This window comes from Dipodomys spectabilis, unplaced genomic scaffold (assembly GCF_019054845.1).
Source record: "Dipodomys spectabilis isolate Male_0828 unplaced genomic scaffold, ASM1905484v1 ptg000067l, whole genome shotgun sequence".
NCBI lineage: Eukaryota > Metazoa > Chordata > Mammalia > Rodentia > Heteromyidae > Dipodomys > Dipodomys spectabilis.
The window spans coordinates 6,990,091-7,006,453 of record NW_024870744.1 but is presented as its reverse complement, the minus strand read 5'-3'; the positions used below and the strand labels follow the sequence as shown (position 1 = coordinate 7,006,453).

Genomic DNA, 16,363 nt, shown 5'->3' with positions numbered 1-16,363 from the left:
CATAAAAACAAAACACAAAACCCTCTTAGATCACAGAGTGTAAATGGGGAGATATTACTATGAAACTTCTGGCTGGAGGCGTGCGGCCAGAGGCTGTCTGTCTGTCTGTCTGTCTGTCTTTTTCCACGGCTGGGCTGGGTCTGCCTTCTCTGCACAGAGCAGCCGCGGTCCTGTCCCTGGTACCTGCGCCCCCAGCTGAGGAGAGGGTGGAAAAGGGCAGCCTGGCCATTTGCTAGAGCCACGAAGCTCCTCCGTGTTCCCTGTGCCTCCCTCCGCGGGCCTCCCTCCACACCTCCGCTGGGTGAGAGGGGGGCTGAGGGCCATTTCCCGTCTGTGGGCACTGAGACTACAGGCTGTGGGTCCGGCTCACTCCCCACTGTCCCTGTTCCCGGGCACCTCAGAGGTCCCTCTGCCGTTCCTGGGCCGTGGACCGCAAGTGGAGGAGGGCCTGCCTGTGTGGTCTCCACTGTCGTTCCTGACCTTGTCCCCAGCCAGTGGAAGCTGGAAGAGAGAGGGAGGCGGGAGAGGGGCAGGAGGTCCACACACACGGGGTGTGACCTCCGATGCCGTCAGCAGCCGCCAGGACCTTTAGGCCCAACGCTTCTGCTGCCATGCAGCATGTTCCAACCTGCGGGCCAGGCTGGCTGCCCACTGTTCCTTCCCTCCCCCAGGCTGCCATCACACCAGCCCTTCCACCTGGGTGCCTTGCCCCGCCCCAACCGGATGAACGCGTCTCTCCTTCAAGGTGCATCTCGAGCCGCAGCCATTGAGAAGCCATGGGGGCCTCTGCCGGGCAGCCCTTGCCCTCCCACCGCGTGTGGCGCTGTGGCTCAAGTGGTAGCTTTGAGTACAAAGAGGCTCAGGGACAGCGGCCAGGCCCTGAGTTCAAGTCCCACAACTGACAAAGAAAAAAGAGTAAGGAGAGATCGGGGTCATTTGAGTTTCTCTAGTTGCCCACCCCCTTACATCCACATCCTTCTGTCCTGAGACCTGCCAGGGTCAGACTGCTCATAGCCTCGTCCACTGGCTGAGGAGGGACGGTTGTGGCCACTATATGAGACCTGGTGGGAGCCTGGTGCTGGCTCGTGCAGGGTGGTGGTGTGCTGGGTGCTAGGTGGCTCAGCAGTCCTTAAGGACAAGCCCTGGTTCAGGTGGATGCCAGCCCGCCGTGTGGGACTCGCGTGCTTCTATCCATTCGCTGGGCTTGGCACGCCTCACAGGTCAGGATTCCGAGCCATGCCGCGTCCCAGGAAGGAGCAGTGCCCTGGGCCTGGGAGCTTCTCTCCCCGGCCACGAAAGCCACACACAGCTGCTCAGTCTGATGTTGCCGGTTGGATTCCAGGCTGAGGGGCTGGTGTACGGGCCGGGGGACAGGCCTGAGACCTGGGCCTGTTCACACCCACGCCCAGCACCCGTCAGTGCCTGTGTTTGCTCTTTCCCACTCCTTGTGTGGTGTTGGCCCATCCCAGACCCAGCAGGCAGAAATGGGCTCGTGGGGCGGGTGGGGCTGGGTCTACCGTGTCCCTGGTGGGTGAGGACCCAGAGTGGAAGGCTGGCAGATCAGAGGGGGCTGTGGCCTGTGCTGGGGGCGGGGGTGGGGGGTGCGTAGAGTCTCCAACTAGGGCTTTCCTCGCCAGCTCCTCCCTACCATCCTGTCAAGTAGGGCCAAGGAGGAGCCCCAGGCCCAGTCCCCCCCCCCACAGGCCTGGTCTGCCTCCCAGGCCTGGTCCCCCTCCCCCAGGCCCGGGCCATCTTGGGTGGGTCTGTCTGGGGGTGGGTGTCTCTACAGGCCACCTCCAGTGCTCCTGGTGGGGCAGGGGGGCCTCTTCCCTGTCACACATGGCCACTGGCAGCTCACGGCTCTCCAGCCTGGCACCTGCAATCAGAGCTGGCCATGTGTTGCCACTGTGACATTGATAAGCTCCTCTGCCCAAGTGCTGGCTTTGGACCTTGGCTGGCACAGCCTAACGCTGATGGGGGTGGGGTGGGTGAGGGAGGTGGGGGTGCAGAGGAGGCTCGCTCAGGGAGGATGGAGCGAGGATGGAGCGGGGAAGCTCACTTAGGGAAATTGGTTGGAGAGGCTCGCTCACGGAGGCTTGTGCTCAGGGAGGATGGCTGGGAGGCTCTGGGGAGGCTGGTGCGGGGAGGCTCGCGCTCAGGGAGGATGGCTGGGAGGCTCTGGGGAGGCTGGCGGGGGAGGCTCGCGCTCAGGGAGGATGGCTGGGAGGCTCTGGGGAGGCTGGCGCGGGGAGCCCCCCGTGGCCCCGCGCAGGTAGCCCGCGTCCGGGCAGGAGTGCTTCCTGTCTCTTTCCACGCAAACCGATGATGAATTTTCAAGTCGGCCGAGAACTACCCCAGGAATAAAAATAGCCCGGGCGGCCTGGATCCGCCTCCGGCCTGGCGCCCGGGGGGCACGGCGGGCCGGGGCCGGGCGTCGGGCGCGGCCCGTCCCGGAGGAGGGCCTCAGTCTCCCCGGGTGCGCCGGTGCGCGGCCTCTCCTGGGCCGCCCGCGGGTCGCGGTCCCCGCGCGGCCCGGGCCGGCCGCCCCTTTGTGCGGCCGCGCAGACAATGGCCGGGCCGCGGGCTCGGGGCCCCGCCGCCGCCGCCGCCGCCGCGGTCTCTCCGGCAGGCTGGGAGGGAATCCCCCCCCCCCCCCCGTCCTCCCCCACGCCGCCACCTCGCGGCTCCCGGGAACCCCTGGCGGACGCAAACTTGCAAGTTCGCAGGGCGCTCGCAACTCGGCGGCGGGCGGCGAGCGCGGGGCGGCGGCGGCGGCGGCGGGCGGGGCGCGCACCGGCGGGCGGGCGGGGCGAGCGGCGGCGGCGGCGGCGCTGCGCCGAGTCCGCGCCCGTCGCGGGCCCCCCGCCGCCCCCCCCCCCCCCCCCCGCCGCGGGCCGGGCCGGAGCGCGGCGGGCGCGCGCGCGGCGGGGGCGCGGGCGGCGGGCGCGCGCGCGGCGGGGGCGCGCAGGCACAAGTAGTTTACATTGTTGGGCGACTTTTGCAACAACTCGCCGCGCCGCGGCCTCCGCGCGCCGCCGCCGCCGCCGCCGCCGCCGCCGGCTCCCCGCCGCCCGGGCCCGGGCCGGCCGCGCCGGGGGCCGCCGCGCCGCTCGCCCCGCCGCCCCGCCGCCGGCCGGGCATGAGTTAGTCGCGGACATGGACACCAAACACTTCCTGCCGCTCGGTGAGTGTCGGCCGCCGGGCCGGGCCGGGCCGGGCGGGGACGGGGGGCCGGGGCCGGGCCCCGGGGCCGGCCGGCGGGGCGGGGGCGCGTGCGCGGCGTGCGCGCGGTGCGGGGGGGCCGCCCGCGCCCCGGCCTCCCCGCGAGTTCGGGCGCCGGCCTGGGCAGGGGGCGGCCGGGCCGCGGGGCAACTTTTCCCGGGCGCGGGCGGGGGGCGCCGGGCGCGCCCGGGGCTGGAGAGGCCCCGCGCCGGCGCGCGCCCCCGGTTCTCCCCGGTCCCCCCCGGGCTCCCCGGAACCCCCGGGCCGCGCCGCGCCGCACCGCGCCGCGGGAGCAACTTCTGCGCGCGCTCCCCCGCGGGCCCCGGGCCGCCCCGGGCCTCCCCGGCACCGGGACGCGGGCGGCGCGCCGGGCCCCGGGGGCCTCCGCGTCGCCCGCCGGCCGTTCCCAGCAGGCCCGCCGGCTCCCGGGCGTCCTGTCCGCCCGGGAAGCAAACTGCGACCCCCTCCCTGCCAGGCCCAGCCGCGCACGGTCGCCCCGCGGGGCTCCGGGGCTCCCCACCGCGGCGCCCCACGCTGCTCCCCGGGGTCGGACAGCCCAGAGGCGGGGGAGGGGGGGTGGGGTCAGCGTCCCTGTCCTGCCGCCGTCCCGCCGGCCGCTCCGGCCCCGGACGGCCTGCCCAGCGCGGGCATGCGCAGCGGGCATGGCCCCCCAGCCGTCGCTGCCCCCGGGCCTTGGGAGCCATTGGGTATGGGAGGGGGGTGGCTTTATAAATGAGCGCGGGGAAGGATATTCGTTTGGTGGTGGGGACGGCAGCCGGGCTGTCAGGGTGGTGAACGATTTGTGCTGAATGGAAATGAAGACGGCTGATGAGGAAGGACCCGGGACCGGGGCTCAGCCTGGACACGCGGAGCTGCTCCCCGCCCGGCCCCGCCGCGGGGCACTCCCCGCCCGCCCCCGTGTGAGGGCCAGGGACTGGGCGCAGGCCCTCTGCGGGGTGACCGGAAGAGGGGATTCCGAGTTGGGGAAAGCTGTGCAGACCGGCTGGCCGGGTGGCCCAGATGAGGGCTTTGGGGCTTGGGCCGGGAGCTGTCCTCGGGTGAGCTCTGGGGTTCCAGTCCTCAGCGTGAGGACTTGAGCTCCGTGTTGTAGAGGAGAAGCTAGTGGGGTGAGGCTGTGTTTATATGATCTACCAAGCCGCGGATTTGGACCCCCAGCCTGGGGATGCTGGGGTGCACGCCACAGATAAGAAAGCTAGAGGTCTGTGACTCACATTGTGGGGCCTGCTATGGGCCTGGCTGGGGCGCCTGTGGGGGACAGCAGCACCCCCTCCCTCACCCACTTAAAGCTTTCTCATGGCTCTGGATTCTCCGTAGAGTTGCTTTTGGAAGAGGAATGGCCCAGCTTCGTCTCTGGTTCCTAAAGGTGTCCAGGGCTGCACTTTGGCTAGTCCTGGGAACAGAACAAGTCTGTGCCCTGACACAGCCCAGCCGGGAGTTGGCACATGTGGGCAGGACTAGGGACCAGAATGCCCAGGGTAGCAGTGCTGGAATTCCGGTGAGGAGGAGAGCTTGTGCTGCAAAGCCACTGGACTTTGGTGGACTGGACCCAGACCCCTCCCCCCCAAGAGGCTTGGAGTCCCGTGTTCACACAGTGGCAGCTTTCTGGACACAGCCTGTGGCCTCCCAGGAAGCCCCTGCCCCAGGGCTGAGTAGCAAGCCCTGAGCTCTGCTTACATTTTACTTTTTCCTAAGCTTGTGACCAGCTCTGGAGTTCAGCGCAGTTGAAGGTCCATTTAAGCAGCCACTTGCCTAAGCCCTTTTGTCAACAGTCTAATCCCTCCTGGGGATGAGTGTCAGAGGACCTGGCTTGTCCAGGGCTCTGCTGGCTGCCCAGGACAGACCGGAAGCTGCTGGCGAGGCCTGACTGTCCTTTTCAGTCGCGGAGCCATTTGAGGGGTCGGCCTTGTGGAGGCTTCCTCCTCTTCCCCCTGTCAATGGGGCTCGGTGGGCCTAGGAGTCTCTTAGCCACAAGACACTGAGCCGATTAGTGTGGGACAGCTCTGGATGAGAAGCAAGCCGCCTGAGGCGGCTCCTGCTTCCTGGCCCTGCTCCCAGGGCTGGTTTACTCCATACCCGTTGGGGATGAGGCCTCAGCCTGGACTGAGCCCTGGGATACTGAGGCTGAGTTTGCAAAGTCCAGAGGTCCCAGGCTATACCAGACCCTCCTTTACTATTAACTTGCCTGCAGGTCACCAGGCGGCTGGAGGCAAGCTGTAGACCCCCTGAACATCTCCTTGGGGAACATTTGGGAACTTGGGTGAGCTTGGAGCCTGGGTGAGGGGCTTCTTGTAACATCGGAGCCCTTGGAACCCAAAATAGAGCACATTCCGGGCCTCCCAAAATAACAGGGTCACGTGACTCCCAGGAGGCGGGCTTGGAGTCCAGCTCGGGCCTGACTAGGCAGTTTGTGGCTAGGCTCAGGCATGGCCGACTGGGGTGTTTGTTTTGGTAAACTCCAGAGGGAGCCCTGTTTATTGACTGGGGAAGTGTTAGGGCTAGAAAAATGGTCTGCATGCTGGTCTATGACCATGGCCTGGCTGGCTCCCATCCTCGGCTGAGCATGCGGCCCAGATGAGGGCCAGGCAGGCTGGGCCCCTCCGAGAGGCCGGCGGATGGAAGACCAGGTCGGTGTGTCCATTCCTCGGGGTGTGTGAGGTGCAGAGCAGAGCCAGCAGCGCGGTCACGTGGGGAGTCTGCCACGGGCTGGCTCCCAGCTCCACCAGGACCAAGGCGGCTCTTCCAGCTGTGCCTGTCCTTCAGGGCCTGCTGCAAGGCGCCTCCTCTGGGAGGCTCCTCTGATTGCCCTGCCAGGACCCTGCCCCAGCTCCGCTGTGACTGGGAGACTATAGCTAGGGGTCGTCCGTCACGTCCTCTTCTGGAGAAGGTACCCAGAGCACTTGTGGAATCGTTCTGGGCACTGAGTGCTCAGGCCTGCCTGCACCCTCCCCTGGAAGGCTGGCGGTGCATGCCGGGTCTGGGGTCTGGAGGGCCTGGTGTGTGGACAGGGTACCCGCCCACAGCCTGAGAGGTTGCCTGGGCTTCCTTTCTTGGGTGACGTGGAGTCGTACTGTAGATTGAGCTTTTCAGGGTTGGGGTCTCTGGAGCAGGTCTTGTCCTGTGGAAAGGATGGTTCTGGGCTTGGCCCAGCTGTCCCGCAGATGCAGGCCAGGACAAGCCAAGTCCTGCCCTCTTTCCCTTCTCCCCAGTCTGCAAGCTTGTAGGCCCCAGCCTGGAGGCAGTCCATTAGCTGGTTTGTTCATATAGGAACTGGCTCTGGCCAGGCTCACATGGGGCTGGGCCTGGACTCTCGCTCCTGGTGTCTTGATGATAGCATGGGTGAGGGGTCACCGTCTAGAACCTGCATCCTGAGTCTCATCAGGCAGGTTCATTTCCTGGATGCAGTGGGAGGTGGGAGAGGGCCAGTCCCTGTCCGCTGCTGTAGTGTGTGCTTGTTGGAGGATGCTGTTCAGCATTCTCTCTCTCCTGTGTGGACCCTTTGCCACTCATCTTCCCCTCCGTGACCACAGGCTTTGCTATGGCCATAGAGTGTCCGGCTGGACCTGGAGGACTAGTACTGTGGGAGAACTTGCCTGGCTTGCATCTGCGCATGCTCTTCCCAAGTGCTGGGTAGGCAGCCTGCTTTGCCAGGCTGACTGGAGCTTACAGAGCTCTGTTTGTGGGGTGTGTCTCCTTTCCCAAGGTGAGGCCTGCAGCCAGGTCCTCCCAGGGCCTCCGGCCTAGGTGGGGTGGGGCCAGGTCTCCAGGTTGGACGCAAATGGGCCTGAGGATCGCTGGTGCCTCCAATGTGTGTGTGGAGGGGGGGATAGGGAAAGGGCATGGGCATTGCCTGCTCCAGGAGCCTCACCTATCCCTGCTGGGTTCCCTGGCCAGCCCCTGGCCTCTGCGTAACTGTTCCCAAAGCCCGTGGGGTTGGGTGGGACAAGGGCCTGCGTGTGTCTACGCCCACCCAAGCCTGGTGCGAGATGTTCTAGCAGCCCTGCCCCAGTGCCTCACAGACAGGGAAATTGCACCCTAGAGTTACAAAGCAATTGTCTAGCTCAGCAGCTGAATGAGCGGGAACAGGAGCACGAAGTGGTGAAGGAAGATTGGCCAGGCTGCAGTGTGTGTGTGGGGGGGCGGCAAAGGGTAGGAGCGCGGGCAGGGCCTGGGTGAGCATGCAGATGTGCACCTGTGCTGGTACCACCAGATGCCGGCCTGCGCCCCTGTCCTGTGCAAGGCGAGTGGCAAGGTGGGCCTCTCTCTCTGGTGGGACCTCATGCGGCCGGGAGGACAGCTCATTCTGTGTCCCCCACTCCTAACGTCCCCAGGACCCCCTATCCCTATGAAGATGCTGGTGGCTCCAGTGGGCCTTGCAGAGGCTTCGGGGATCCCGCCACTTGGTGGGGTTCACACCGCAGCCCGCTCCTCCCCGCTTTTTCTCAGCATACTGATTTTCAGCTGGGCCCAGCTTCTAGCTGCAGCTGAGCCAGACCTGACTGGGGTGGGGGCTTTGACCCAGCACAAGCATCTTCGCCCCTCATTTTCCCACCCCTCATCTTCCTGCCTGTCGCACCCCCCTCCCCCCAGGAGATGCCTGCCGGCCAGCAGACTCACACCCTGCCCCGTTCCCTGTGAGTCTCCCCGTGACTACTCTGATCTTGACTGGTTTGTCTTGATCCCTCTAGGGAAATCCAGACCCCCACCCCTCCCCCTACTCCAGGGTCCCCCGAGCCATGGTCAGCCATGGGACAGCGGACAGCCGGAGCACTGGCAGGGCTGTCTGTCTGGCACAAGCTCCAGAGGGTCCGGGTCAGAAGCCAGGCGAGGACAGCCACGCGGAGGCCACTCTGGTTATCTTTGTGGTCTCCGCCCCCAGCTTGCACGTGTACATGCGTGTAAACCCACATGCACCCCAAGACTGGGTCCTGAGGGTATGACAGACCCTTCCCAAGGAGGGCAGAGCCCTGCTGTGGGCACCTGCCTGCCCCTGAAGCCCACGGGGCTGGTGGCAGAGGAGAAGCTTTCTGCCCAGCCTGCTGGCATGGGCTGTGGGGGAGGGCAATGGCACTAGCACCAGACAAAGGTGCAAAGGCTGGCCCGGAGGGGTGAGGCAGGGGTGAGGCTGGGGAGGTGGTGGGTTCTAGACAGCTGGGATCGGGCCCCCCATGCGTGCAGAGGTGGGTGTGGGCACTGAGGTGGGGTTGGGAGGGGAGTGTGTCCTCTCTGGCTCTCTGGCTAGGTGGGCCTGGGGCTCTCTCAATGGTCCTTCACCCTGGTCCTGTCTTGGCTGGGCTGGGGGCTTCTGGGAGGCATAGGATGGCCGTTGACTGGCCTGGGGGAGGGGCTTTGACCTTCCTGTCGGGGACCCTGCCCTCCTTGCCAGCTCCTGTCTGTCTCCTGCCCTTCAGCCCTCCCCGCTCTGCAGTTAGCCTCTTCTTGGCTTGTAGTCCCTGAGTGAGACCCTCATCCCATTCACTGAGCCTGCATGCCCTGGGGGACCTGTGCCTTCGGGGACTGAGGGGAAGGCGCCAGACACTTCGGTGGTTTACAGGCCAAGCCCGGGCCTCGGAAGAAGGGCAGGCTCAGAGCGGTGGATGGAGTGTGTGCAGAGGGAGTGGGAGGCCTGGGTGCCCGGGGTCAAGGCTGGGGTCCCGTGGGCCATGGTGGACTTCGGGAAGTAGCGTGCTGGGATCTGGGTGGGAGGGGGCGGAGTGGTAGCTCTGAGCACCGAAGGAAGAGTGCACTAGGCTCGGGCCAGGCTGTGTGTAAATCCTGAAGCCACCATGGACAAACCCCGCGGAGTTCAAAGCCAGTCCGTGCAGAGTGGCGCTGTAATGAGGTTACTGATTCAACTGGCTTCCTGGTGCCGCTGCCCAGATCGCAGGGAGGCCGGGAAGCCCCAGGGAGGGGTCTAAGTATCCCATAATTGACCAATTTAGCTTAAGTGTCCGTACTGGCCCCGGGCAGAGGTCAGCCGGTGACAGCCGGGTGGCCGCCGTTGTTGCTCCTGGCCCTGGCAGCTCTGTGTCCAAGCCCTCAAAGCGAGCTTGGGTAGCTTGCTGCAGGGCTCCCCAGCTGCGTGGCCCTCCCCCACGGTTCCAGGCCACTGCAGCCCACGCCTGTTCTCCGGGTTCACAGTGGGGGTGCCGGATGGCCTGCTGCTCACAGGTCTTCTCTGCTGCTGGCACTCACGTCTCCAAGGGGCTGGAGGACCCCTCCCCAGTGGGCGCTGAGACCCACCAGCCGCAGCAGAGCAAGTGCATGCTTCGCCGTGGTGGGCTTAGGATGTGCTGGTTTGATCCCAGGCCTGGGTCCTGACGGTGGGCTTGGCACGCGCATGGGTCTGCTCTCAATGGCAGCCCCCTTCCGCTTTCCCTTGCTGCGTGTTCCTCAGAACCGGGGTGACACTTCCCCGGAGTGTATGCATGGGCCCCGGTGGTGGCAGTGCGTGTGGAGCCCTTCCCGCGTGGGCTGCTGTGAGGGGAGGCTGGGTGGGGACAAGAGGCTCAGGGAGGTCGATGGGTGGGCCTCGGCTCCAGGCCAGGAAGGGTGGGCCTCGTGGGCACACTCAGATCTGAGCCCCTGGTGCTATGCAGAGCCTCCCGTCCCCCGACAGCAGTGTCTGTGACAAGCCTCACCCAGAGCGGTGACCAAGGTCACTGCAGCTGCCCCAGGCTTGGATGAGAGGCCCTGGGCAGCTCTGGGCACCCCTAGTGCTGCCTGCTCTCATTGGCAGGCTTGGACGGTAGTCAGCGGGAGGCCTGCCCTCACACCGACTGTGCGGGGCATAGTCTGGGGCTGCCCAGCTGGCTGCGTGGCCCTGAGCGGACCCTTTCCCCGCTCTGGGACCTTGGCTTTGTCCCGTTGGACTCTGGATGTGCTGCTGGCTGGTATAGCTGAGACTTAGCCCTTAGGCTCCCCGGCAGAGGGGGCGGGTCCCTGGGATCTAGGAAGCCATGGGCTCTGAGCTGGCCAGGAATGGGGCTCCTGTGGCTGCCACAGCCCCGCCTGGCTCTGGGTTTGGATGAGGGACGCCAGGGGCAAGGGGTGTGTATTGTAGGAACCAGGGCCCTTAGGAATCAGGATGTCAGGACAGCAGCGTAGGGTCCACAGATGAGTGGGGTCAGTTCTGTACCAGCTGCCATCTGAGGCCACGCCAGCCTTCTCTTCTTAGGCTCTCCCCTCTGGAACTTTCCATGGCTCCCCATTGCCCCTACATGGAAGCCAGGCCCAATATCCAGTGTCAGATGTCTCTGTTGCTCCCTTGCCTTGTCAGCCCCTCCCCCTCCCCCTCCCCCTCTTGCCCCTTCCCAGCCGTGTCACGTTTAACACTTAGTGTCCCATGTGACACCGAGTGCCAGCTCCTAGTCTAGGGCAGTGTGGCCTACAGCTAGCAAACTCAGCTGTCATTTATCTGGGGACATTTGTAACCTCTGTAGAGGTGATATCATGGTTGGATTTTGAAGGAGGAGTAGGAGTTTGTTGGGTAGGTCGTAGAATTAAGGCAGAAGCTATCGGTTCAGGGAGGGGATGCTCAGGTGGGCACGGGTGTAAGTTCTCTCCCGGAGGCTTTGGAAGGCTCTGACTGCTTGGACAGGCTCCTTGGCCTGCCCCTTGCCAGCTGGGTCATAGGTCTGTGGGGGTGTGGTTGGCTGGTCTGGGAATAATTAACCCTCTTGAGGAGCAGTGGCCGGGGTCTGTGGCTAGTTGCAAGGTGGGGTCTCTGGGGCCTGGCCCGGCTTTAGGCAGCCCCCTCTGAGCTGCCTGTCCCAAAGGGTGTGGAGTGTGACCGTGCTGGTCTAGCCTAGCACATCAGTGCCCAGCACGGGGAGCGTGGCTTTGCGTGGCCCATGCATGGTGAAGCATACGGGAGCTCTCTCAACTCACCAGCCTGTCTCTAGACCCCTCGGCCCAGGCCTGTGGCCACCGTGTGGGCAGCTGTGCCCAGGAGCCCTCGTCTGTGGGGGCTGTGTGGTGGCCCTGCCCTCCCTGCCCGCTGGGGGAGCGCAGCTCTGAGGGACCAGAGTCCACAGGAGGCGGCCCAGCCACCCCACGTGGCCCTGCTCACGGACTTTCTGCCCAGGATCAAGGTCGAGGAGGGGCGGGGAGGTGGGGGGCCTTAGTCATTGGGTGCCGGGCCACCCCGGGCCCTGAAGCCTGGGGTGGGTGTGGGCGGGCAGGCCGCTACCCCCTCTCAGGCACCCTGGGTACAAGGTTAGGGCGCCAGCCCCTGTCTAGTGGGGCCTGCTGCTGGGGACCCTGGGGCCTGACGCAGAGAGGCCAGGCGGCAGTGGTCTTCGGCTGCTAGACCAGAACAGGAGGTGCGCTCGGGGCTGCTGGTTGTGCTGCCGTCCCGTCCCCACCCTGACGCCTGTGACTTGGAGCGTTGCTCCCTTCCTTTTGCTGGAGTCCCCCCTGGCAGCCAGGAAGGAAGGATGTTAGCGAGTGACCCTGCTGCCGCCCACCAGCACCCTTGGCTGACGTCCCGCACCGGGCACGGCCTTTCCCGCTGTCCCCCAGGCCGCAGCGCGTTTCCCAACGCAGGCTCGGAGGCCCCTGTCCTCCAGGGAGGCTGGCTCTTGTTTGCTGCTGAGCAGTCAGCGCCAGACGCTGTGCACGCCTTGTGTTTGCTGAATGAGTTAATGCTCTGCCGCCTCCCCTACCTCCCCGGGCCTCCCAGGCCCAGAAATGTTCTGAGGAATGAGCCCAGCCCTCCAGCAGAAGGTATTACACTCACTCACTGCCACTGCTGGCCTTACGCCAGGAGGGAAGTCCTGTTGTGTGTCTAGCCTGGTGCGGCTTCCTGGGAATGGCAGGAACCTTGCACTTGAGATTCCGCGGACCGGCCCTGGCGCTCAGGGCCCTGGAGGCTCTAGGAGGGAGCAAGGCTGCAGCTGCACTGTGCGAGCGTGCGTGCATGCTCCCTCCATGGCCAGCCCCCTCCCCAGCTTGGCTCACGATGGATGCAGCTGCCACCTGCTGCTGGGCAGAGCTTGAGATTCTGTGGGCACAGGTTCCACGAAGAGGGATATGGACCCTCGGCCCCAAATGCTCCCCAAGTGGGGACCAGACTCCTGCGTTGGCCAGATGCAGCTTACTGAAACTTGTAGACCTTGTGGGAGGTCCTAGCTAGCCAAGAAGACTGAGACAATCCCCATTCATCTGCTGTCCGTCCGTCCGTCCATCCATCCATCCATCCATCCACAAATCCAGCCACAATCATCTAGTCCATGCTGGCTACTAGGAAGAGAGAGCTAAGCCAGGCTCTGCCTCAGAGTGAGGTAGCCTGGTGCTGTCTAGGCTGCCATAGACGGTGGGTCCAGATTTCCTTAGGCCTTTCTGTGCCTCCGTTCGCTTACCTGCAAAGGTGGGCGGCCTCTTCCCACAGGGCATGGATTTGGTGATAGGTGTCAGTTGTGTGGCTCTCGGTGACCAGGGTGGATAGCAGTGGCGTTCTTGTTTCCACTATGGGGTGGGGATGGGGTGAGTGTGGCCGTGGAAGGTGTACCAGAGGTATGTGGTGGGTTGGGTCATGAAGGACGTGTAGGAGTTTGTTAGGGAGAAATTAGTTCTGTATCCTCACCCCTAAGTTTAGCTCTGGCGTGAGGGGTTTCTAGTGCTGCCCTCACAGGGCAGTGTGCCTCCCTGTGGGACAGTGGAGGCGCTGGCCTGCAGCAGCTGCACCCCTAGTCAACGCGTGAGTGGGTTTGGTGATGTGAGTGGTGTGGAGGATGATTCCTTCAGCGCAGCCCGCGGTGTGCCAGCCTGGGGGTGCCAGGCCATTCCCAGCAGCCTTAGGTGTGCGGGCTGGCCTCCTGGAAGAGGGCATCTGGGAAGGCCTGGGGTTCAGGGTGTGCAGGGTAGAGGCTGGTGGGGACAAAGATGGCCGGTCGAGAGGTGTCCAGAGAGGACCTAGGGTGTGCGGGGGGTCAGCGCTCGTGCACAAGTGGGCGGGCACTCTGGCATAGGCCATGTGGTTGGTCAGCCCTACTGGGGGAGAGCAGAGTGGCGGTCCAAGAAAAGGGAGGACAGAGGGCAGGCATGGGTGGTTCCCAGGGCGTTCAGGGCAGGAGGCCCTGTGTCTTGTGCCCTGTGGTATGCAGCTGCACACTTGGAGGGTGCAGGCCCTCACTCTGCTACTGGGAGCGGCTGCCGGGCGGTGGGGTCCTGACCAGTGAGTTAGTAACCAGTCCTGGGGTACTGGTAGACGAGGGTGCTGACTGGAGCGGGCAGGCACGTTGACCAGGTGGGGGTACTGACCGGATGGCGCAGGTGTGAAGTATGAGGTGCTCTAGGATGCTGTCCCCAGGAGAGACCCGAGGAGCCTAGTGGGGTGGGGGGTCCCAGGACAGGGCCCTTCCAGGCTTTCTGGAGGACACAGCCCTTGAGCCAGGTGTTGGGAAGGACCCCACCTCCATCTGCACCCCAGGCCTGTCCTGGTGGGCACCATGGCTTTGCCCGGACAGTTCTAGCGGCGGATCTGAAGCTAAGGGCCGTGTTAGGACTGTGAGCTAGCTGGCACCAGGGTGAGGGCATGGACAGGTGCAGGGCCTCTTGTGGTCTGGTAGAACCCCTCTTCCTGCCCAGCACAGGGCCTGTTTGCCATCTGCCTGCTGAGAAATGCATGAGGCCCGTGTCACGTTCACGATGCGCTGGTCCTGGGTGGTTGTCCACCTGGTGTAGATACAGCTCTGACGTCTCCGCTTGTTGTGTCCCAGGCTAGGGAGGGCTGCCCTGAGCCCTGTGTCTGTGCCCACGCTGTGCAGAGCGTCTACAGAGATACCCCTTGGCCCCGGAAAGCTTGGCAGTGAGCATTGGTGCTGGGCTGTTTATGGAGCTCAGGATGTGGCTGTATGGCTCCTGGCACACAGCTGAGCTGTCCCCCTCTAGCCTGGTGACATTGTCTATGAGCCTTCTTTAGCCTGGAGGGTGGGTGGTTGTTGGGGTGCAGTCATGGCTGGTCACGTGACCTTGCTGGCTTGTTCCTGGGCCACATGGCTGGTGTTTATGGGGTCGCCTTGGGTCAGGGTGTGAGTGTCGTCCTGACCATGAGCCACTTCTGCTTTACTACTCAGTCCGTGGTCCAGGGGCACTCCTGGTCACTCTGATGTCCCCCAGGTGGCAGGGTCACTGGCAAGGTCACGCTGCATCCCTGGCTAGCTGCTCGGGAAGGGCTGTGTTGTTCCCTGTGCCTCTGGCTGAGGTGGGGGATGGGCGCCTGTGAAGTCCCCCTGCAGTGAGTGGCCAGGACTTATCTGCTTGTGACAGTTACTGTGTCTCCTGTGCTGGACAGCAGGGCCTGCTCATGGTCAGTTGGCGTGTGGGGGAGGGGCTCTCTGGAGCCCACATGGCCCTGGACATGGCCGATAAGCTGTGAAGTTCATTATCGGAGGGGGACAGCAGCCTCGCAATGCTGGTCATGATTCCAGCCTTGTGCAGAGGCCGACCGGACACCTGCTCAGCCCCGCGGGCCTTGCAGGAGAGGGGACAGGCCATGGAGGGGACCCCCAGAGCTCAGCCTGCTGGCCCTGGGCCTCTGTCCTGCTGATTCCTCCAGTCTTGGCCAGCTGCCCTGCCTGCCTCTCTCCACCTCCCTCTCTCCCTCCGCCTCCTTCTTTCCCACCCTCCTCCCTTTTCCTCCTCCCTCCCTCCCTCCCTCCCTGGCTGCCTTCCTGAGAACAACACTGTGATTGTCACCGCTGTCTGCCTCCCCCTGTGGCCTCCAAACTTGGTCATTGGCAGCCCCTGCAGGGGGACCTGCGGCCTTCCCCCAGGCATCTGAACTGCTGGCTGTTAAAGTGCCTGGAGTCTGAGCAGGGTTGGCACTTCCCCACTGGTGGGGGGGTGGCAGAGGGGGGCAACTCCAGGGAAAGAGCCCCACACGGCTCAGGACTCCAGACCTCTGTCCTCAGCCGTTACATCCTTGCACCTTGCTGTGGTGTCCCCACATCATGCGCTGGCCAGTTCAGGGGGCCTCAGCCTGAAGCCCTCTCGTCAGAGAAGCCAGGGCTGGGTGCCTGGCACGGCACCCTCTTCTGCCTAGCCCTCTTCTGTGTCTTGAAAGCGGAGCCACTGAGAGCGCAGGGGCTGGCAGGCTGGCTTAGGAGCCGGGGTTCCCACCCAGAGCACGCATGTCTGAGCCTCTGTGTGTGTGCACATGTGTGCAAGCATGTGTCCCTGGGTCTGCCTATGCAGTATCCACATGAGAGCAGGTATGTCTGCACACCTGTTTCCAGACCACGATTGCCCATGGCTAGTCTCTAGGTACTGTCCATGTGTGAGCTTTTCCCTGCCAGCCAGCATTTGCAAGCTCAGGACTGACGGTGGGGGGCTGGAAAGGCCGGGGCCGGGCCAGCACTTGTCAGGGGCCTGCACAGAGGCATGGAAGGTCGTAGGTCAGGGTGGTGGTTTTCAGGGAGGGAGCAGTGGGCAGGGCCCTGGGCAGCGTGAGCTGGCGGGGAGTGAGGCGTTCTCTAAGGACAGGAGGACCTGGCCCAGCTACTTGTTGGGAGCACATGTATGTTCTGGAACGGCCTCCAGCTGGCAGGGGCGGTCATGCCAGTGGCACAGCCCCTTGGAGAGGTGTGAGGGGCAGACGTCAGAGCCAGTGGTGGGGACGAGAGGCTCCTGCGTGTGGTGAGGAGCACTGAAGCGGTGCATTGTGGGGCAGGGGCCTTGTGATGGCACTCTGTCCAGGCCCAGACTCTGCAGGTGTCACTGGACCTCTGCAGCCCTCTGATCCTACCCTCAGGGAACACTGCTGCCTGGCCCGGCCTCAAGAGGCATTGGGAAAGGCCGCGAGGCCGTGGAGAGCAGGGGCTGTGGCCCAGGCTACCCTCCCTGAGTCCTGGCTGGGAAGGGTCTCAGCTTCAGGATCAGAGCTGCTCTTCTGTGTATGGCTGTGCTATGGGAGAGGAGGCCAATCCAGCCATGCAGTGTGTGCAGCACAGTGCGTGTGAGCTGGTGTGAGCCCTGGAACATGCAGTGTAGTGTGGGTGAGTGGCATGAACCCCGGAAAGGCATAGAAGGGAAGGGTAGGAAGGAAGGCTTCCTCTCATTGTGCACATGAGGAAATTGAGGTCTCAGAGAGCTGCCTGTGGGGGGCGGGGGTGAGCTGAGG

The 16,363-nt window shown here is 64.5% G+C and overlaps 1 protein-coding gene across 2 annotated transcripts in view; it reads left to right on the top strand.

Moving 5' to 3' along the window:
• The first annotated feature begins 2,925 nt into the window (after window positions 1-2,925).
• The window catches only part of Rxra (retinoid X receptor alpha), an 89,533-nt gene continuing 76,095 nt past the window's right edge, over window positions 2,926-16,363 (top strand). Inside the window, exon 1 of one of the 2 annotated variants that reach the window (XM_042681106.1) lies at window positions 2,926-3,184. In XM_042681106.1, coding sequence (XP_042537040.1) covers window positions 3,157-3,184 — 28 coding nt within the window. In that variant the 5' untranslated portion in view covers window positions 2,926-3,156. The remainder of the gene's footprint in view (window positions 3,185-16,363) is intronic. The other variant, XM_042681107.1, reaches the window with a different exon arrangement.